The sequence below is a fragment of the Protopterus annectens genome, chromosome 2.part2 (genome assembly GCF_019279795.1).
Source record: "Protopterus annectens isolate FY-2018-M chromosome 2.part2, PAN1.0, whole genome shotgun sequence".
NCBI lineage: Eukaryota > Metazoa > Chordata > Ceratodontiformes > Protopteridae > Protopterus > Protopterus annectens.
In genome coordinates, this window is record NC_056730.1 from 972,205,551 (window position 1) to 972,227,909 (window position 22,359).

Sequence of the window (22,359 nt, forward strand, 5' to 3'; positions counted from 1 at the left end):
AACCACAGAAATAAGAGTTCGAGTCTCATCGGCTCCAGCCGGAGCCGATGTTGTAGCAGACTTCGACATCTTAGGTGTCGACTCAGTTGCTGGAGTCGAAGACCTAGAAGCCTTAGAGGGTTTGCCCGAAGAAACAGTCGGGGGACCCTCAGGTTTTAGCAAGCCCCGTAAAATGAGCTTATTTTTTCTTTCCTGCAGGACTCTAGGGCTGAAGCCATGGCATACAGCACAAGAGTCCTGCAGGTGTAAAGGTCCCAGGCAGTACACACAAGAAGTGTGACCGTCTGTCAGAGACATCTTCTGACAGCACGAGTCACACTTCTTGAAGCCTGAGACCTTCGAATCCTTAGACATTTTAAGGAACAAGTGCAATCACACACAAGCACAAACACATCGATTACACTATTCTCTAAAATAAAACTAACTTAAAACTAAATAAGTTTAGATAGTCTTAAAATTTTTAAAAGTCCCTACAAAAAACACATACACTCCAAGGAGGGATGGAAGGGCCCGAAGGCCTAAGGGAAGAACATACAAGTTCTTGTGGTAAAGAGGGTGAATAACAAGGAGGAAGGGATAAAAATCCTTTAAAAGTAAGGGGATACTGAACAAAAACTAATTTAAAAGGGATTTAGTAAAGTTTTTAAACTCTTTTGTACACTAACCTGAAGCCGGTTGAAGCAACACACCTCGATAGCTGTAGCGGCAAACGAGATCTGAGGTATTACCGCCTAGCATTGTGGGATATAAGGGGAGCCTCGAGCCGGTGGAACCAACTCTCGAGCTTTTAGAGTGGCCGAGTCGGAGCCGAGGTCGGCTCCGAACCCATCCAGCAAGAATGAAGGTGAGATGGACAACTTAACATCGGATGTCGGGTATAAAGCGCACATCAGCAGGCACCTCTTCAGAATTGAATGCTGCCAGAATCAGCGACTATGGGGTGGGTACTCCAGGAGTCAGGAATGTGTAAGGGGGAAGGCTGGGTGGGAAACTATACAGCAGCATAGAGAAGAGAAGGACATCTAAGGTTATGGTAAGTTCTTACACAACAATACTGTGTCCTTCTATTCATATGCTACTATATTCATGACATCTTGGAGAGTGCAAAAGCTTCTGTCCTCAGGAAGGGGTGGCAGACCAGAAGCACTTTCCACAAACCCATGAAGGGTGGCTCTGGCAAATCCTGCCCTGGCCCTAGAGACCATATCCAGTTTGTAGTGTCTAGTGAATGTGTGAACAGAGGGGCAAGAAGCTGCTTCAAGGATAGCAGCTGTGTTCAACCATTTAAGGAATGCTCCTGAGGAGGACATTGCCCTGGTTGAGTGTGCCCTTTCTGGGGCTGGGAGTGACCTACCATGGTTAGTGTAGAAAAAGGAATTTTTTTTATATCCAAGAGGAGATAGTTTACTTGGAAACAGGTTGAACTAGGGCTCTTGGGTGACAGGAGTTGAAGAGCCTGTCAGATTTTCGGAAGGATTTGGTTTTGGCCAAATAATTCCTGAGCTGTCTGTGAACGTCTAGAGAATGATGTATCCTCTCGGTTTGGTTCTGAGAAGAGGGAAAAAAGGTTGGCAGATTGATAGTCTGATTTAAGGACAGGTCATTGAACTCCTTGGGCATGAATGTAGGGTTAGTATGCAAATATACCCTGTCCTTGTGGAAGACAGTGAAGGGGGGTATACCATAAGGGCCTGGAGTTCGGAGACCCTTCTGGCAGAGGTGATGGCCATCAACAGTATAGTCTTTCAAGTGCAGTGTTGGGGGGTGCAGTCTTTGACTGGTTCAAAGGGTGTTAGAGTTAATTTTTCTAAAACAAAGTTTAGGTCCCAATAGGGCAAAATGGGCTTCCTTGGTGGCCTGAGATGTAGTGCTCCTCTCAGAAAGAATTTGACCTCTAAGCTAGATGCTAAAGGTGGTACCAAAGACAGGCAAACGGAGATGGCAGACAGGTGAATTTTAATGAAGGAGTATGACAGCCTAGACTTCATCGGGTCACACAAGTAGAACAAAACCAGTGGGGGCTTTGCCGTCAGTGGTTGTTAGCTGTGTTTCTGACACCATAAGGAAAATCTTTTCCACTCTGACAGGTAAGATTTTCTAGTAGTTGGTTTTCAGGCCTCCTGCAGAAACTGGATCACTTCCTCTGTATATAGGTGTCGGAAGGGAATCAACGTCCTAACACCCAGAATGTGAGATTCATTGTGGACAGTTAAGGGAGAGTAAGAGTGTTCCCTTGTCCTGTGCGAGCAAGTCCATTCTCTGGGGTAACTTGTGGTGATTGCCCTTGGCTAGGTGAAATAGTAGGGGGAACCAATGCTGGCTTGGCCAAGTCACCCGCAATATTTGAAGCTGTTCTTTCTGAATTTTCAGAACAACTCTTTGAATGAGAGGGAAGGGGAGGAACGCATATTCATACATCCCCTTCCAAGAGATTGATAGTGTCTCCACCTTTCAAGCCTCTGGGTGTGGAGCCCTGGAGCAGAAGGCTGGGAGCTGTCTGTTCATGGGGTAAGAGAAAAGATCCACATTCAGAATACATCATCGATGGACTTGGGTCAGAAACACTTCCCTGTTCAGCATCCATTCGTGTGACCGGGTCATGATCCTGCTTAATGAGTCTGCCATCATATTGTCTGTGGAAGGTATATATACTGTTTGGAGAATGATTTGTTTCTCCAGGGCTATTTCCCAAGCCTGCAGCGTTAGTCTGCAGAGGAGGTAGGACCTTGCCCCCCCCCTCGTTTGTTGATGTACCACAGTACAGTGGTATTGTCTGTGTAACACCTCAGGGTGCCTGGTAGGAGCTACCCTTGAAAATTTCCAAAGCTAGCATCAAGGCTCCCCAGCCTGCTTCTGAAGCGTCTGTGAAGAGGTCTTGGTTGGGGGATGTGGGCTGTAGGGGTATGCCTGGGTTTGACTGAATCTGGGAGATCCACCACTTCAGTTCCCTAATCAGGCAAGGAAGCATGGGGATCATGAACTCTAGAGGATGTAGGTGTTGTTTCCATATAGTTCTCAGATACCACTGGAACTTCCTCATGTGTAGCCTTGCCAGGAGAACATGGGGATAGTCGATGCCATGAATCTTAGGATTCTGAGGAATTCCCTGGCTGAGATGGTTTGGAGAGTAAGGATCGCCTCAAAGAAAGATGTGAGTGCCACAATCTTTTCTGGTGGTAGACAAGCCATCATTTCCCTTGTTAGAATCTGAAATCCTAGAAACACCTGATAGTGAGAGGTTATCAGGAAGGATTTTTTTGTGACATGTGGTGAATCCCAAACCTGTTAGGAGGGAGATGGTCAACTGCAGGTGCTGCAAGGCCACGGAACTTGATGTAGCCTGGATAAGGATGGCATCTAGATAGGGGGAAAGCTGTATTCTCTTCATCCTGGCAAATGCCAAGACTGGGTTCAGATATTTTGTAAATACTCTTGGAGCCATAGAGAGACCAAATGGTAAAGCACAGAACTGATAGTGTGCAGAATCCACTGAGAAGCAAAGGTACTTTTTGAAAAGTGGATAGACTGGAATGTGCAAGTAGGTGTCTTTTATGTCCAAGGACACTAGGAATGCTGAGGCAGAATGAGTGGAAGAAGGGTAGAAAGAGAGAGCATCCTGAAGGAGAAGACTTGGATGAAGGTGTTGAGGTGGGATAGGTACAGGGTGAGCCTCCAAGACCTTCCTTCCTGGGGACCAGGAAAATTCATGAATAAAATCCCTTTCCTCTTGCAGAAGACGGGACCTCCTGAATGTTTTTTTGAGCAAGAAATTCTTGAAGGACTGGTGGGAAAAGTGGGATTTGGTCTTTGGGTAGGTGAGGGGATGCCTTTGGGAGTGGGTCTGGTCTCCCAGGTCATGAAGTATCCCTGCTTTATGATAGCTAGGACCCAGGAGTCCTGGGTAACCTGCTTCCAAGCGGGAAGGGAGAGCGAGAGGTGCATGGGAAAGACGGGTGTCTGGGTGGAGGGCCTGGTAGTCAGAGACTACCAGGCTTTGCCTGAAAGGACTGTTTACAGAATGGAGTAGAGGAGAAAGACCTAGATGAAAGCCATTTCCTGTGGTCCTTTCAGGTTTTAGCTTGCATTTTCTTAGCTGAGGGTCTTAAAAAGGAAGTTTTAGCTGGGTATTTTCTTTTGAAATTGTGGAACTGGGGAGACAAATATATTTCCCATTTCCTACAGTTGCTTGCCTTTGGTTTGGAGGGTCTTAAAGAGATTAGCAGCTGCTGAACCAAACAGGTTTTTGTTGTCCAGGGGCACATCAAGGAAATTGGCTTTGATGTCATCAGGGAGGGGTTGCTGTCTTAACCAGGAGTACCTCCTGATGACAGATCCAGAGGAAGCAGCCCTTGCAGATGCTTCTACAGCATTGTAGCTGCACCTGATTGAGTGTTTGGTCATGAGTGCAGGAGTTCAAGAGAGAGGAAATCTTGGCTTTAGCAGGGGAGTCAGGGAGCTCTCCCAATTGCTTGACCACATCTTCCAAGACAGCCAAGGAATACTTGGCCATGTGCTTCTGGTAGTTGATAGCTCTTACTGCTAGGATGGCATAAGTATAGACTTTCTTCTCCAGATGTTCCATTTTTCTACTCTCTTTATCAGAGGACAGTAGAGAGGTGGAGGGAAGTAACTTGGAGGTTGTGTTACTGGTCACGGAAATGACTGCAGGGTCTGCATTTGGGGCTTTGCAGAGGAAGGTTCCTGCCTCAGGGACCTTGTAGAATCTACCTGGATGCTTGGTGCTGGGGGCTGTGAGTCAGGGATTTTAGAAGCAGTCATGAAGGCATCCAGAAAAGCAGGATGTACTGGGGGCACAGCAGAAGGGCTGGAAGATTCCAACTGTAGTAATTCATAGTATCACTTTTGAGTCTCAGTGACTTGACTGCTTTCCCAATTGAAGAAGTTTTGCATTTTGGTGATGGTTTCACCAAAGGGGAGATCCTAACCTTGGTCAGTGTCATTGGACTCCTCCTCTGATGAAGCATATCTCAGAGGAGAAGCAATCTGTGAAGAGTAGGTGAGGGATTCATCATCTGATGAATCTTCTCCTGAGGAGACATCTAGAGCAGGCCCCTTTGGGGTAGGGGCCTGTGCAGGTGTCAGGCCTTGACGCAAGGCCAGAAAGGCATTGAGTAGGCCTTGGGTGAAGGCCTGCCAATCCAGAGGCTGAACAACAGGCAAAGCAGACAGAGGTTGAGAAATATGTTTAGTTTTCTGTTTCCTCTTCTTATGGGACTCTGGAGGAGAGGATTCAAAAATGCGGTGGAGGGCAAGGAGGGCCGGCATTTGTCTCCACTACATCAGAGAATATGTCCTTTTAAATCAAGATTTGGGAGACACCACACGGACCCTTGGATATAACAAGCCTAGGTTACCCCCTCAGAGACCAAATCGGACACCTGAGATTTCCTCCGGGAAGTGACCTTGGGCAAAGGGCCGATTTCCTCCAGTTCTTCCACTGAAGGAAGCTCAGAGGACTCCGGCTCAGAGTCCAAGCCTTCACTAGCCTCGACAGCAACAGCTACAGTGGAGGGTGCAGCACTCTGTTTGGGCCTACTCTTTTTGGTCTTCTTGACTGGGGGCTTGTCCATCCGAGTATTCCAATGTCAGGTCCATCCTAGAAGCTAGATGTTTGAGTCTCTGATTTTCAAAGTATATTTTTAAAGATGCTAGCAAGTAACAAAAACAAACCCCCCTAAGGGGTACTTATATAAAGTCAGATGTAGAAAACGCTTCTTCTGGCAACATGATGACTGGAGCTGGCAGTCACAGAGGTGGCAGAGAAGTTCTGAAGAGGTGTGTGCTGATGTCCGCTTTATACCTGATGTCCATTTAACACTGAAGACAGAGGCACAGGACATCACTCGCACCCCAGCGGTAGCATTTAACATTTGTATAATGGCCGACGTACAAGAGTTCACCAGAGGCAAACTCCCTGATGTCATGAATACAGCAGCATATGAATAGAAGGACATCTTGGGATTCTTGGACTGACATTTTTATAAGGAATGAGACAGGATAGACAATGCAACTTTAAGGTACTCAATTGGAAGGTCATCAGCTGACGTAGAACATTGTTTTTAGTTTGTTTAAGAGTAGTTTTATATAGGATGTGGGCACAGGTTCGAAGGTAGAAATGGTTGTGGTGATACTTGGCTGTTGGGCAGGGTTGGGACTGATCCATAGTTTACCAAAAAAAAAAAAAATATATATATATATATATATATATATATATATATATATATATATATATATATCTATATCTATCTATATATATACATATATATATATATATATATATCTATATATATATATATATATATATCTATATATACACACACACACACACACACACATATATATATATATATATATATATATATATATATGAGTGTGTGTGTGTGTGTGTGTGTGTGTGTGTGTGTGTGTGTGTGTGTATGTATATATATATATATATATATATATATATATATATATATAAATAAAGCTGGTTACCCTAATGCGCTGTGTTGGTGCTCTCTGCATAACTTGCATGCTGAATGGCTACCGTATTAAGTGGAACTCAAAGAATTACTGGCAACTAAGTAAAGTGCCAGTAAAAGGCAAACAAAAAATAAGGTTTGGCTAACCTGAATTAGAAGTCGAGACTGAAAGGAGTCTGGAAATGTGAAAAAAAGAGAGCTGGATGCCCACAGCACTGGTTCTGGAGAATAGCTGTTGTATAAAGGACTTTGCACTACTTGAAGACCTTGTGCCTTACAGCCACAGACTTTATGATGACTTTATGTTTTATTCACCACCTGTTAAAAGCACTACTCAAATGTTTGTTTAGACCACAGACACTGCTGGGCTTTATGCTTCCATAAAATAAATTTTGTTGTGTCAAAAGTTGTACATTAGCGGTTGGCAACCTACCATGGCTTAGTTAAGTACTTGGAGAGTATGTGGCTCCCACACAACCCTAAAATTAATTAAGCAGATGATAATCAGAGAATGAATGACTGAATTTTCAACCATTTATCATCATTATTTCTTTTCTTTTTTGCTTGTTTTGTTTTTCTGCTTCAAAAACTCACCTTGCTTCAGATAAAAATTTGATTTTTAGTTCCTGTGGAAGATCTTCCTTACAAGTTTTTACAGCAACAGCAGTTTTGTCCTTTAATGTGCCTTTGTAAACTTCTCCAAAGTTACCCTGCAAGAAAAGAGAGAGTGTTTACATTATACATCTGTCTTTAAGTATCAAAAGCAGAAGCAAAAAAAAAAAAAAAATTAAGTTCAGGACACAGCACCAAGTGAAAACAAAGTGAAAGTACAGTTGTAAAAACTCTTACCATAACAGTAGATGTCCTCTTCAATGTCGCAGTATTCATAACTGAAGGGATCTCCCCTTTTTTTTAATTTCTCCACGTCTTTTGGGTTTCTAATACCATGACAGGAATGGACCCCATTCCTAAGTCAAAGTACGATTAAAGTTCATGAAATTAGTACTGTTTCAATCTGTGATGTCAGCCAGAGGTGCTCTTCACAGCACCCGTAGTGTTTTGTACGGAGTTAAATGTATTGGTAACATATCTAAATACGACTGTAGATTCTTTTTTATAAGACCCATTGCTCCTACTACTATTGAAACTGTCTGGATATCTTTCTTCCACATGGCTCTCGTTTCTGTCTGCAGATCTAAGTATTTTATGACTTTGTGTCTCTGTAAGCAAGACACTGTAGTCACTGGGTGTAGCAATTTCAATGATCAATGCTACTTTTGTCTTCTTTTCATGGGCCACTACATCTGGTTTTCTTGTATCTATCTTTTGAACTGTTGGTAATGGGTGATCCCATGTGATGCAAACTTCATCATTTTCTATGATGCTTTGTGGCTCTTCATCCACTTCAATTCCATAAGGTTTGCACAATCCACAGTGCAACAGTCTTGCCACATTATTATGCCTTTCAGTATACAGTCCTACTGCCATTAGTATGTCACAACCAGCAACAAAGTATATGACTGTTTACCAGTTCTGTTTTACAAAACCTGCATTTGTCTGTTTATCCCACATGTTGAATGGACTATGTAAACCAACCTGTACATAGCCCACTATCTTGGGCCACCAATATTAACCTTTCATCTTTTGGTTTGAATTTGTGTCTCCTTAACCATTCATGTAGTCAATCCTGATCAACATGAGGTTCTTCCAGAAGTTTTCTATACTTGCAACTATATTTATGCATTTCCACATTTCTTGCCTTCTCATCTGATCCTTCACCTTATATTCTTTCTTTCGTTTTTTGACGCATTCAGTTGCTGCCTGATTTTTACCTACTTCTGGTTTGATTTCCATTCCTGCTTGACGCCGATATGCTGCTGCTAGACTAAGCGGGGAAGTCATCTTAGACTTATTCTCCTCATATTTCAAAACTTTCACTATGTTTGGGGCTTGTGAAGTCAGCAGATATGTGTGCAATCACACGACTGCAAATCTATATATGTTATCAATTTCAAGGAGGCCCATACCTCCTTCAGAATGGGAAATATACAATCTTGGTATGCACTGATTTTTATAAATCATTAGATGAGCATGAAGCATTCTTCTTGTTTTCCTATCTAGTCTATACATCTTTTGAGGCCAGTCAAGCACTCCAAAACTGTAAGTTAAGACAGGAACAGCAAACTGCTTTAAAGCTTGAAATTTGTTCCTAGATGTCAACTTTTCAGAATTAATTTACATCTTCTAAAATATTCCTAATTTTTATTCGCATTTGTTCATGTTTTATTGTTGATCCTTAATCAATTCCCAAAACTTTATACACTCCCTCTTGCTCAAGTTCTTTTATGTAACATTCTTGTCCCAAACTGATGTTTTCTTGGTGCTGCAGTTTTCCTGCTTTAAAGGTTGCTTTTACACGTTTATCAAGACCAAAACATTCTTATATCATCTGAAAAAGTTCTGACTACTTTCGGTTGTGCTTTCAGTTCCTCATCTGAAGAGCTACACATTTTTAAATCATTGACAAAGAGAAGATGTGAAGTCTTACACTTGGCTGTTTTCTAGGAAACAAAATTATATCCATGTCCTAAATCTGTTAAGTAGACAGCTTAATGGGTTCAGGGCAAGTCAGAATACCAGCGGGGACAGGGAGTCACCCTAGAATATCCCCTTTTAATTTTTATCCCTGGAATAATAATTTGTCCTTTATCACGGGTTAACTGCAAAGTGGTCTGCTATTGTTTCATGGTCACTGTAATATAGCTGATCAGTGTAGGGTGCATCTTATACAGTTTTAAGCATCCTTTTATCCATGAATGTTGGATACTGTCAAATGCTTTTTTGTAGTCAATCCATGCCATACTTAGATTCTTCCCCTTTTTACAGTTTTCCATTATGACTATATATAGCAACCTTCTAAATGACTATAAACTCTGCTGGCATCAATTCCAGTGTATAGTTAATACATCGTCAGAAGGCAAGTCATTAGTCTATAATTTTTAGGGCAGCTTGTAGGATCACTCAAGTAGGATTACTGTTTTTTCTGTTGTTAACCAGGTTAGTGTCTGTTCATGGTGTGCATATAAATAGTTTTACTCATGGCTAACTCTTCCTGCAGAGATGTTAATACTTTTAGTCAGAAGTTAGTTACTGCATCTGGACCTGCGGTTTTCAAACTGGAGGCTTTTCTTAACTTTATTTCAATCTCTCTAGCCATTACTTCATCACATTTATTTTCCTGTACCTTTGAACTTATTCTTTCTTTTACTACTACTGTCCATTTAGCATCTTTATGTTCCACAGAATCTTCATAAATACTTCTCCAAAATGTATCTACTTCTTTTCTGGGTGGTCTTCAATTCCTTTTGCCTTGTTTCCTAATTCTCTATTGAACTTTTTAGGGTCATCAATAAATTGCTTATTTTGTACTTTCCCTTTACATTTATCTGTGTGTCTTCTAAGTTTTCTGCCTGTGCTGAGAATTTTAGTTTATTTACAAAAGTGAAAGATAGATCCTGATCCATTATAATACTGTACATTGCTTTTATCACATCTATCTTTCCGAGTATCTTTGTTGATCTGTTCCCTCTTCCATACTCTTCTAACAATGACACTTCTTGTCTTAATTGCTTTACAGTTTTCTATATTTGACACTTCCATGCTGATATTTAGTTTCTCCCCTTCCTTTCCCTTACTACCCTGTGTTCTTATGGTAGATTTTTATCTATTAATTTAGCTGCCCAGTAATATATCCTATTTACTTCTCTTATATCGCATGACTCTCTATGGACAGTCCTAATTACTGTGTTCATTTGTTTTATCAAACTTCTGACTTTTTGGGTTTTATTGACCTTCTGCTGTGATCTTAATATCCCTTCAGTGGCTATAAAACGTGCACACACCTCTGTTAAAATGCTAGGTTTTTGTGGGCCATAAATGCGACATCCACACACACAAACCTCAGAAACGAATGCCCCAGTTGGACAACAGTCTAAGGCAAGCTGAAAGAATGCCATCCAGAGAGGGAAAAGGTCTTAGAAGGGGTAGGAGGGTGGGATAGGATTATTGCAACATGGAAGAGCACGACATAGTACAGTTGTGTACACTTACCATAAATGTAGATGTTCAAGTGTATTCACTGTTGCAGTCATCACACATGGGTTACCTGCCTGCAGGTAACCCTAAATCGGTCTGCCTGCAGGTAGCCCTCAGTCGGCCCGAATACCAGAGTCTTGGGATTTCTGCGTTGGATGCTGTCACTTCTTCCATGACGTCAGGTTGTCAGGGGTAAAAAACATGCAGCCGGCACCATTACATCAGTTATTCTTGCCCCAGATGTCAGGAGCCCCCAAAATAGGAAGCAATTACATGGTGTGGAACACCTCCAGTAAAAAGTAAATACCATAGCCATAAGATATGGCCAAAAGGAGGATAGGTAGAAAGCATAGAAGAGTCAGGGGGCTGGAGGGAGGGTAACCAGGACTGCAACACTGAATACACTCGAACATCTACATGTTCTTCGTTTTTCACTGTTGCAGTCATCACACTTGGGTTGATTCCCAAAACTGAAAAAGGGTAGAGGCAGTCAAGAAATAGTAGGCCTGGCTAGCAGGCCTTGTAAGACTGCTGTGGCAAATCCAGCTCTGGATTTAGAAAAGACAGGTAAGTGGTAATGCTTGGTGAAGGTGTGTACAGAACTCCAGGTTGCAGCTTCCAGGATGTCCCTGGTAAAGACTCCCCTAAGAAATGCTGCAGAGGTTGAGGTAGCCCTAGTGGAATGAGTTCTGATCCCCTGTGGGGTAGTTTTTCCATGGTGCTTGTAGCAAAAATGGATGCAGTGTGCTATCCACTTGGAAATGGTTTGCTTTGAAATGGCCTTGCCCTCTGCCTCTGTAGCAAAGCTTAACCATATCAAGGTAGAACCTGAGTTGCCTGTGTACGTCCAAGGAGTACAGGATCCTTTCCCCTTTATTCTGAGGATTAAGGGGGGTAAAAGGTTGTTAAATTAATGGATTGGTTTAGAGCCACACACACTGGATACCACATTGGGCATAAAAGATGGGTTAGTCCTGAGGGAAACCGTCAGCATGGAAAATAAATGAAGGGTTCCACAGCCATTAGTGCATGCAACTCAGACACTCTTCTTGCTGAAGTGATGGGTAGCAGTAAGGCTGTTTTCCAAGAGCGGAATTTTAACTGTGCTGAAGCAGCAGGCTCAAAAGGGGGAAGCATGAGCTTCTCTAGTACAAAGTTAAGGTCCCAGGCAGGGGTGGGCACTCTCCTCGGGGGTCTTAAATTGTTAGCTCCTTTCAGGAACTGTTTGACCAGAGGGTGATAAAAGAGAGGTGGCTCAGTGTTATAATGAGCTGAGATGGCCGAGGCATGAATCTTAATAGAAGAAAAGGATAGGCCTTTGTGGAGCAGCTTTGCTAGGTAATCTAGGATTTGAGGTAAGGTGGGCACGGCTGTATCCTTTCCTTGAGACTGGCTCCAAGAACAGTATCTTTTCTATTTTTCTGAATAGAATTTCCTAGTACTAGGCCGCCTGGCCTCAAGAATGATGTCCAGCACCTGTTTGCTGAGGGTTGCTGGTCGAGTATTCAGGGAATAAGCCAGGCTGCGAGGTTCAGGGTTTGCAGTGGAGGATGCAAAATTTGTCCCTCCTGCTGGGACATCAGGGAGGGGGTCTGATGTAGGTGCCAGGGTGGCACTGCTGCCAGATTGCATAGGAGTGGGTACTAGTGCTGGCAGGGCCAGTCCGGGGCAATAGGGATTGCCCATGGTTTGTCCTGTCTGATCTTGAGTAGTACTTTTGAGAGGAGGGGGGAAAGGCATAAATTGAGAGGATTTCCCATGTAAAGGATAGGGCATCCACTTTCCATGCTTGGCTGTGGGGATTTCTGGTGCAAAATTTGCTCACTTGATGGTTTTGGGGGGAGGCAAAGAGGTCCACCTCTGGTGTCTCCCACTTGTAGGTTAGAAGTTTGAATGAGTTGTGTTCCAGTTTCCACTAGTGTGGGTCCAGTAGATTTCTGCTTGTCGTCATCTGCCAGTGAATTTTGTTTGCCTGGCAGGAATTGAGCTTGCAGGTGCACTTGGTTGCACAAGGCTATGTTCCACAGGACTATGGCTAACATGCAGAGTGGGTAGGAATGAGTTCCCCCCTGCTTGTTTATGTACCACATAACTGTGGTGTTGTCTGTCTTTATCAAGAGATGTCCTGGAAGGATAAGGTTTTTGAAGGCATTCAGTTAGAGCATTCTGTACAGCTAACATTTCTTTCTGACTGATATGTAGGTGAATTTGTCCTGGGCTCCATTTGCCTTGAATGCATTTGCCAGCCATGCGAGCCCCCCATGCATAGTCTGATGTGCCTGTTGTCATGGTTTGGGCAGCAAGGGGTTGAGTGAAAGGGAGTCCCTTGTTGTGGTTGCAAGCCTCTGCCCACCAAACAAACTCTGTCCTTAGACAAGGAATGATAGGAATAATTGTTTCCATGTCCTGAGAATATTGTCACCAGAGTCTTTTTAAGTACCACTGAAGTTTCCTCATATGCAGTCTTGCATATGGAATTAGAAGAATGCATGAGGCCATGAACCCTAGGGCTTGCAGTATTTTTCTTGCAGACAGCTGGGTTCTGGTGGCCATTAGTTTGAAGTAGTTTGTCAAATAAACCTGCTTTTCTGGATTAAGGAATGCCATCTGGGAAGTTGTGTTCAAGCTTGCTCCCAGGAATACAATCTTTTGGCTGGGCACCAGATGTGATTTCTTTTCATTGATGGTGTACCCCAGAGAAGTTAAAAGTCTTTTTACAAATGCCAGGTGCTAAAGTAGCAGTAAGGCTGTTTTCCTGACTGTCCGACTGAATCAGGCAATCATCCAAGTATGGATAAATTTGAATATTTCTCTGCCTGCAGTATGCAATGATTGGAACCAGGCACTTTGTGAGTACCCTGGGTGCAGCAGATAAGCCAAAAGGAAGTGCAGAGAACTGATAGAGCATAGAGCCTACCCTGAAACGTAGATCGTTCCTGCAAGATTCCTTTATGGTGGATGTGTAGATAAAATTCTTTTAGGTCTAGGGTGACTAGCCAGGAGTCCTTGGCTAGCATAGGAAGCAGCTGTTGTAGTGTAAGCATTCTGAATTTTAGGACCACCAGGAAGGTGTTGAGAATGGACAGGTCCAGGATAGGGCACCAAGAACAGTCTGGAGTAGAAACCCTGTCCTCTTTGCTCTATTGGAACAGGCTGAATAGCCCTGATACTGAGAAGAGAAAGTACTTGCATTTGAGCCTCTGCCCACTGGTTTGGAGGAAGGTCTGACAACCCGCTTGGGGTTGGCAGTGAGTGGAAGTAGAATCTGTATCCCTGGGATACAATGTTTAGGACCCATTGGTTCTGGGTAATGGACATCCAGGTTTTTGCATGCAGGGCGAGTTTTCCTCCTAGGGGTGCAAGTACTTGGGCATGGCTGAGAAGGATGACAGACAAGTCATTGTGAATTTTTTCCATAAGGGGGTGGCTTACCACTCCCTGTTTTTGAGGGGGGAGCACTCCATTGTTTAGATCTCTGCGTACCCTGAGACTGTAGTCTTGGTGGTCTGCTGCCCCTGGGTATGGGCTGAGAAGACCTGGTAGAGACTGTAAAGGACCAGTTTTTTGAAGGCCAATGCCTACTGAATCTAGGTGGCTGTATGTGTAAGAAATCTTTAACAGTTTGCATAGATTTATCATTTTCCTCAATCTTTTTAAGAACCTCTTCTGCTTTTGTGTCAACCAAACACTTCTGGTTTAATGGAGCATCTAGTAATTTTGCTTTGACGTGGTCTGGCAAGATTTGTTCCTTCAGTCAGGCATGCCTTCTCAGTACAGATTCAGTGACAGCAGCCATGCAAGATGCTTCTAAGGCATCAAAACCACACTGAAAAGCATGTTTACTGATTTGGTTTGCAGAATGCAGTAACTCTTGTAAATCTTTATTTTCTGCAAAATCTGGAAGCAACAACAATTTTTTAATTAGTTCCATAATATGCTTCTTGTACTTCAACATGTGAAACTAGCAATTTAAAGCCCTGATGGCAAGAGTTGCAGAGGTATAGACCTTCTTGCCCCATCTGTCCAAAGTCCTCTAATTCCTGTCCGAAGGGGTAGAATTTTGGCTGTAGTAGCCTTAATACCTTTAGGTCCCTGGGAAATGGTCTCTGGAATCGCAGTAGGATTCTTAAAGAGAAATTTGTTAGAGTCAGGTACCTTGTTGTACATGGCAGGCTTTCTAGGAGCCGGTGGTAAAGTATCAGGAGTAAGACTGGATTCCCTGAAGACATCATCTACAATGTCCAGGACAGCGGCTATAGCTAGAGGCTTGTACTGAGGCAAGTCTAAAAATTCCCTGAGTCTCTTTTTGGACTGTGGGCAGTCCTGGCATTCACAGCAGAAATGCTCTCTTAAGGTATGCAAGGTTTCACCAAAAGAAAAGTCCTCTGGAGGGGAGGCAGAGGGAATGGAATTCTCTGCATCTGAATCCTCATAGGTAGATAAGGGTATGTGTCCTGGTAATGAGAGGGATCAAGGAATGGAATTCTCTGGATATGAATCCTCATAGGTAGTGGGCGGCGCAGTGGTGCAGCAGTTAACATTGTCACCTCACAGCAAGAGGTTCTCTGGTTCGATTCTCGGCTGGGGTGCCTTCTGTGTGGAGTTTGCATGTTCTCGCTGTGTTCGCATGGGTTTCCTCCCACATTCCAAAGACATGCATCTGGAGCATTTCTCCCCAGGCCTCCGCTGAAAACAGGCTCTGTGGAACCTAGTCGGACATTCCCGGTCAACAAATGTTAAATAAAAGAAAAATAGATAAGGGTATGTGTCCTGGTAATGAGAGGGATCTGTTGAATCAGAAGGGAAATCAATTCTTTGTCTTTTAGAGGGAGAAGGATGGCTTCCCCTAATTAGAGTTATAAGGTCTTCAGCCATTCTAAGCATCTGTTTCTGTGGCATGGGAGCTTGAGCATGCACTTTGGTTGTCCGCTTTCTAGGCGTAGTGCCAACTCTGGGCCTGAGAAACTCGGTCGTTTTAGTCTGAAATGAAGTAGTCGGTTTAATACGAATATCGGAAGGTCGGAATACACCCTCAGAAGCCGGTGCCTACACAGTGGCTCTGGACTCATCCAAGGTGAAGACATCCGCAGGTTCCATAATCGAAGAAGCATCTCGCGGCATATCAGACTCCGAATGGGACTCAGCAGAGGCCTGCGAATCTGTAGAAGCGGGTATCAGGGGCTGCGAGCAGTTTTGGACCTATGCGGTCTGTCTCTGTCTTTATCCTTACTTTTTTTGGAGGATAGGTAGTCGGATGGCTTACCGAAGCCATTTCGGAATACGGAAAACGAGAATGAAAGAATTTATCAACAAAGATAGCCCAACGACGAATAGTTTAGGCGTTAAACAAGGCACAAAACTGACAGCGAGGGATGTCGTGGTCTGGGCCTAAACAGGTGATGCAGTAAGAATGAAAATCTCTGTGAGGTATTTGCTTTCCACCGGCAAGACGACTGTTAGCTTTTCTGACATCGTTTACAGCAAGAAAAAAGAATCCCCAACGGGGTACTTAGCTTTAGAAGACTTCAGGTTTGAAACTCGAAAAATGAAATTTTCAGGCAGTGGCCGACCGTCACTTGCGAACTGCTTCTGTTTTGGGCTCCTGTGAGGTAAGGAAAGCTGATGCAATGGCGTTGGCTGCATGTTTTATACCCCTGATGACCTGACGTCATGGAAGAAGTGATGCAGAAATCCCAAAACTCTGGTATTCGGGACTAAGGGTTACCTGCAGGCAGACCGATTGAGGGATTCTTGCAGGCAGATAACCCAAGTGTGATGACTTCAACAGTGAAACACGAAGAACATCTATAGTTATGGTAAGATTTTACACAACTATTCTATGTCCTTCTATTCTCTTGTTGCAGTATTCAAACATGTGTGAAAGTACCAAAGCTCAACCTGTGTTATAGGAGGTGGAAGAGGATGCATTCTCCAAGAATCCATGGAGGATTGCTTTAGCAAATCAACATCAGTTGAACATCAAGGGAATGGCGCACTCTCTCACTGTCATACTGAGGGGAAGGAAAGAAACTGGGTAAATGAATAAATTGGTTAAAGGACAGTTCATTGACGACTTTAGGCATGAAGGTGGGGTTTGTATGAAGAGAGACCCTATCCTTATGAAAAATGAGGTAAGGTGGGTTAGCCATGAGTGCTTGTAACTCAGACTCTTCTGGCTGAAGTTAGGGCTACAAGAAGCACTGCTTTCCAAGTGCACATCTTTAAGGTGGCTGAAGCTGCTGGTTCAAATGGAGCAGTAGTGAGTTTCTCTAGAATAAAATTCAAATCTCAAGGAGAAGAGATGTGTTTTCTTGGTGGCCTGATGTGAAGGACCCCTTTGAGAAAGAGCCTCACCTCTAATCTTGATAGTAGTGGTGGACTGAAAGATAAGCAAGCTGAGATAGCTGAAAAATGGACTTTCACTGAGAAGTATGAAAGTTCAGATTTTAGGATTTCCTGGCCTCCTGCAGGACAGACAGCACGTCCTCTGAGTAAAGGTGTCTAAATGGGATCAAACGTTTATCACCCACAGGGTTAGTCTGAGAGTTTGCAGGTGTGGGTGGATAAGATATCCTTTCTGTTGTATGATGAGGTCCAGCTTGTGGTGATTGCCCTTGACTAATGACAAAAGAAGGGGGAACCAGTGCTTCCTTGGCCAAAAGAGGGTCACCAGCAAGAAGTTTGGCACTTGTTCTGCTGAATCTTCAGCAGGACTTTCAGTATAAGAGAGAAGAGGGGAATGCATACAGAAACATCCCTTCTAGGAAATTGTGAAGGCGTCCACTCTCCAGGCTTGTGGGGAGGGGGACCTTGAGCTAAACAGCTATAGTTGTCTGTTCTGAGGGGAGGCAAACAGATCTATCTGTGGTGTACCCCACCGATGAACTATGTCCAGGAAAAACTCTGTGTGACATCAATTCGTGACTTTGAGACAATGACCTGCTGACAGCATTCGCCTGATCGTTGATTTGTGATGAGATGTAAACTGCCTGTAGTGTTACCTTGGAGAGGGTAGCCAACTCCCATGCTTGGATGGCCAGTCTGCAAAGTAAGTAAGACTTGGTCCCCCATTGCTTGTTGATGTACCACAGGACTGTGGTGTTGTCTGTAAAAATTATGAGGGGACCTGGCTGTATGAGGAGAAGGAATGCCTTCAGGGCTATGAGAAGGGTAGTCATTTCCCTGATGTTGATGTTTTTCTTTTCCAAAGGTGAGGGTCCCACTTGCCCTGTACCTTGAGTCTTTTCAAAGTGCTCCCCCACCTCAGATCTGATGCATCTGTGTACATCTGTTGAACAGCACAGAGGCTGTAAAGGAAGTACTGGACTCAGATGAATTTGCTGAATCCACCACCTGATTTCTTTAGACAGGGAAGGAATGTCACCTGAAACTCTAGTAGATGAGCGTGTTGGGACCATACATTCTTCAAAAAACATCAAAACTTCCTCATGTGTAGCCTGGCAAGAGCTAACATGGAGAGTGGCTGCCACCAGACCCAGGAGGTGAAGGAATTTCCTGGCTGAAATGCAGTTGACTAGGTGTAGTTTTTGAAAGAAGTTGGTCAGTGAAGTGACCTTTTCCAGTGGGAGAAAGGCCTTCATCAAATCCATTCTTATTCTGCAATCCAAGATAATCTGGTCTTGGGAAGGAATAAGAGAGGACTTGAGAAGGTTGGGCTTTCGAGAAGGGAGATGGTGAACTGAAGGTGTCTTTGCAGGGTACTTGGATCCTCTACCTGGATGAGGAGGTCAGCCAATTATGGGAAGATATCAATGCCTTTTATTCTGCAAAAAGCCACGACAGGGGCTAGACATTTTGTAAATACCCTTGGTGCTGTAGACAAACCAAAGGACAAGGAAGTAAAACACAGGAATTTGCGAAAGGCTGGGTGGATAGGGATGTAAAAAATAAGCCTCCTTGAGGTCTAAAGTGGCCATGAAGGAAGTGGGTGTCAAGAATGGAAGAACGGTTCGCTGGGACAGCATGCAAAAAGGGGTTTAGAAGAGACAGGTCCAGGATGGGTCTCCATGGGCCCTCCTTTCTTGAGACTAGGAAGAGCCTGGAATAGAAGTCTTGACCTTCTGTCCTGGGGGGACACTTTCCATAGCGCCCTGTAGGACCAGATCTTGAATCACTTCAGGAATGAGATGGAATTGGTGTTTTGGATGGAGGGGTTTACCTTTTGGGGAAGGTTTTTCCTGCCAAGTCATAAAATATCCTTTCTCCACAAGTGATAGAACCCAGTTGCCTGAGGTGATTTGTTGCCACAGGGGAAGACAGTGAGAGAGGTGGCTGGAAATGGGAAAGTGGTAAGGGGTTTTGTGACAGTCACGCATTGTTAGGCCTGTCAGGAAAGGGCTGTCTTTGATTAGTTTGAGAGGTGCCAAGTCTGGAAGAGGAAGGTTTCCTGACACTTTTTCTGGATTTGGAGGTAGAAGGTGCAGAGGCCTTCCTGGCAAAACCTGGTTTGGCGGGGTAGTTTCTGTGAAAATTAGGCACTGGTGAGACAAAGAGGTGCTTGAGGTCCTGCAGCTCCTTGCTCTTCTCCTGCAGGTTTTTGAACAATTTTGCTGACAGTTTCCCAAAGAGGAACTTATTGTCAAGAGGGGCATCCATAATCTTGTTTTTGAAGTCATCTGGCAGTGGGTGTAGCCTGAGCCAAGAGTACCTACGAAGGACTGATGCTGATACAGCTGATGCTTCGCAGCATCACAGCTGCATTTAATGGAATGTCTGGAGAGTTGTGCAGCTGAAGAACATTTAGAGGCAACTTGTTGTTTGGTTGGAGAATCTGGAAAGGAGGACAGCAGATTCATGGCTTGTGAAACTAGTTCTAAGGCGTACTTTACCATATGAGTTTGGTTATTAATGGTTCTAAAGCCCAGGGTTGAAGAAATATAAATTTTCTTTCCTAACCTGTCCATCGCTTTGGTATCTTTATCTGATGGCAGTGCAGTAGGGAAGAAAAGGGTAGCTGTCTGGATTGCTTGTCTGCTGAGGCAGCAATAACAGCCAGGTCTGCCATGGGAGGTTTAATAAGGAATTTGAAGTCATCAGGGACTTTACAGAACCTGTCTGGTCTCTTAGGGGCAGGTGGCTGAAACTCTGGAGTCTTGGAAGCTGAGGTAAAAGCATTCAAACAGGCTGGGATTACTGGAGGTATAGCTGAGGGGGAGGGTGATCCGATCTGCAGAAGCTCGTAATACCTCTTTTATACTTCTGACATTTGTGTGGAATCCCATTTAAAGTATTCCTTCATTTTGGAAATAGTTTCCCCAAAGGTGATGTCCTCAGGTGGGGAATCCCCTTCCAAGGAGTCCTCGTCAGGAGAGCAGTATTCCAGGGGAAAAGACAGCTGTGGGGCATAAGAGAGGGACTCATCAGAAGAAGAATCTTCCTCATGGGTCTGTGGATGTGGCAATAGGTCAGCAGAAGCAGGGCTGGGGTTCAAGGCTGTAAGAGCAGCAGAAGTCTGTGATGAAGAAGGTCTTAGGGCAACGAGGGCCTGAAAGAGGATTGGGAAATGCCTGCCAATCAGGCAAACCTGATGGAGGAGACAGATGCTTAGACTTCTATCTCCTTTACAGAGAAGGAGTCTTAGGTCTTGGCTGAGTAGATGAAGGCCTAGTGTCCAATATCAGCCTAGGACTAGAAGTGCCTTCCTTGGTAACGGACGGTAATGCTAGCCGTTCGGACGAACATGGTTCCTCCCAATATCGGAGGCAAATGTTGTTGGAATCTCCATGGATGTGCAGGCTGGAGAAACAAGGGCAGTGTCCAAAGCGGTATCCACTGAAGTCACCAAGCCATTGGATGCACCTCAGCCCCTAGACAGGCAGCTGGCAGGATGTCTGTACTCAGAGGTGCAGTATCTGGCCTAGCTACTTTGACCTTCTTTTTTGTCGGTTCTACTGAGATGGCTGGTTCCGATTCCATACCTAAGGCAAGGTATTTGAGTCGTTGGATCTCAATGAAAATCTTTAGGGCTGCGAGATGGCTGCTCAGTGTTTTACGAACAAATGACTGGCAGATGGAGCATGCTTTGTAGTCATGGGAAGTCCCTAAGCAAAATAAGCAGAGGCCGTGGCTGTCTTCGTACGGAATTTGTCAACCGCACTTATATTTTCCCTTCCTAGATGACATGCACAGAATCAGCTAAGGATAAATTATACAGCAACCTAACCTAACAAAGAAAAAAGAGAAAAATTACCCAATGGGGTACTTATCTTGTCAGGAGTCACTTGCGTGGAGCAGAACGAGTGAGCTGAGATTCGACTGGTGGCAGAGAAGCTCTGATTTCTGTGTGTGCCGATGTCACATTTATGGCCCACAGTTTATGGTCCCTGATTGTGACATCCCACCCAGCATACAGCAGCCAGGCTAAGCTTTTGTATATAAGATGGATGTTTGGGTCGCCTCAGGCAGAGGATCCCCACATGTTAGAATACTGCAACATGAGAACAGAAGGACATTTTGTGGTGACTGACCCTAGCCAAGTGAGAAAGAAGGGGAACCAATGCTGTCTGAGGCAAAAGGGAGTCACTAGCAAGATTTTGGAAGAGTCCTGCCGGATCTTGTGTAAGACCCGTGGTAACAGAGGAAGGGGATGGAAGGTGTATAGAAACATCCCATTCCAAGGAAAAGACGCAGCATACATTTTCCAAGACAGAGGACTTGGGAGTCTGGAACAGAATAGAGGAAACTGTTCAGAAGAGAGGCAAAAAGATCTTGAGGAATAACCCACCGATGGACCATGTCCAGGAACACATCTCTGTAAAGCATCCATTCATGAGCTTGTCTTCTGGACATGCTCTAAAAGCACATGTTTAGAACCCTTTTTTCCTTAGGTGGATGGTGATACAGCCTGTGAAGAAAAGCAGATTTGGAGGGATAATTCCTCTGAAATGTAGGAACAGGAGAAACAAAAATACATTTCAACCCCCTGCAAGGCTTTACTCCTATCCTGCAGAGACTTGAAAAGTCTAAAGCAGCAGCCAAACATTTGGCCTTAATATCAGGCAAAGCCTGAAGATGAAGCCAAGAGAAAAGCCTCATAACTGAACCAAAGGCAGCAGCCCTGGAGGAGGCATCGGCTGCATTACAGATGCATTTGATAAGAGTGGCGAGCAACTCAAGAGGTAGCTCAACAGATAAAGGGCAGAAGCCATCCCCTCAGAGTCAGGAAGGAAAGAAACCACTATGGAAACCTGAGAATGGAAAGCCAAAACATACTTGGTCATAAGTGTTTGGTGATGGCCCAAAAGGATAAAGTGTCAGCAGTATAAACCTTTTTGTCCAGCTTCTCCATGGCCTTACTATCCTTATCAGAAGGACACAAGATGGTAGAGGGCAACATCTTGGAGGGCTTGTCAGAGAAGACAGACAGACACTATAGAAGGATCAACGGAAGGGTACTTCTAAAGAAATGTACATTCATCAGGCACCTTGTAAAATCTATAAGGTTTCTTGGAAGCAGGGGGCTGAGAATCATGGGCCACATAAACTGGTGAAAAAGTATCCAGCAGGGCAGCTAGGACAGAGGGAGAAGCTGATGGGTTAGGAGACTCCATCTGGGGCAGCTCATAACACCTTTTCTGAACATCAGACACTTGAGAACAATCCCACTTTAAATTCCATCATGCTGAGAACAGTATCCCCAAAGTACAGTTTTTCCCCAAAGTTCAAATCTTCATCAGAACAGTCCAATTCCCTGGGTCTTACAAGAGGAATGGAAAATCAGACTGAGAGGGCAGACAAGACAGCCCCAGAGGATGCTTTAAAA

The 22,359-nt window shown here is 44.1% G+C and overlaps 1 protein-coding gene across 1 annotated transcript in view; it reads right to left on the reverse strand.

Moving 5' to 3' along the window:
* The window catches only part of FER (FER tyrosine kinase), a gene marked incomplete in the record, with an annotated part of 3,568,968 nt that overhangs the window by 1,318,149 nt on the left and 2,228,460 nt on the right, over nucleotides 1-22,359 (reverse strand). The window contains 1 exon segment of the mRNA XM_044064275.1: nucleotides 7,077-7,192. Within this exon segment, the coding sequence (XP_043920210.1) occupies nucleotides 7,077-7,192 (116 nt within the window).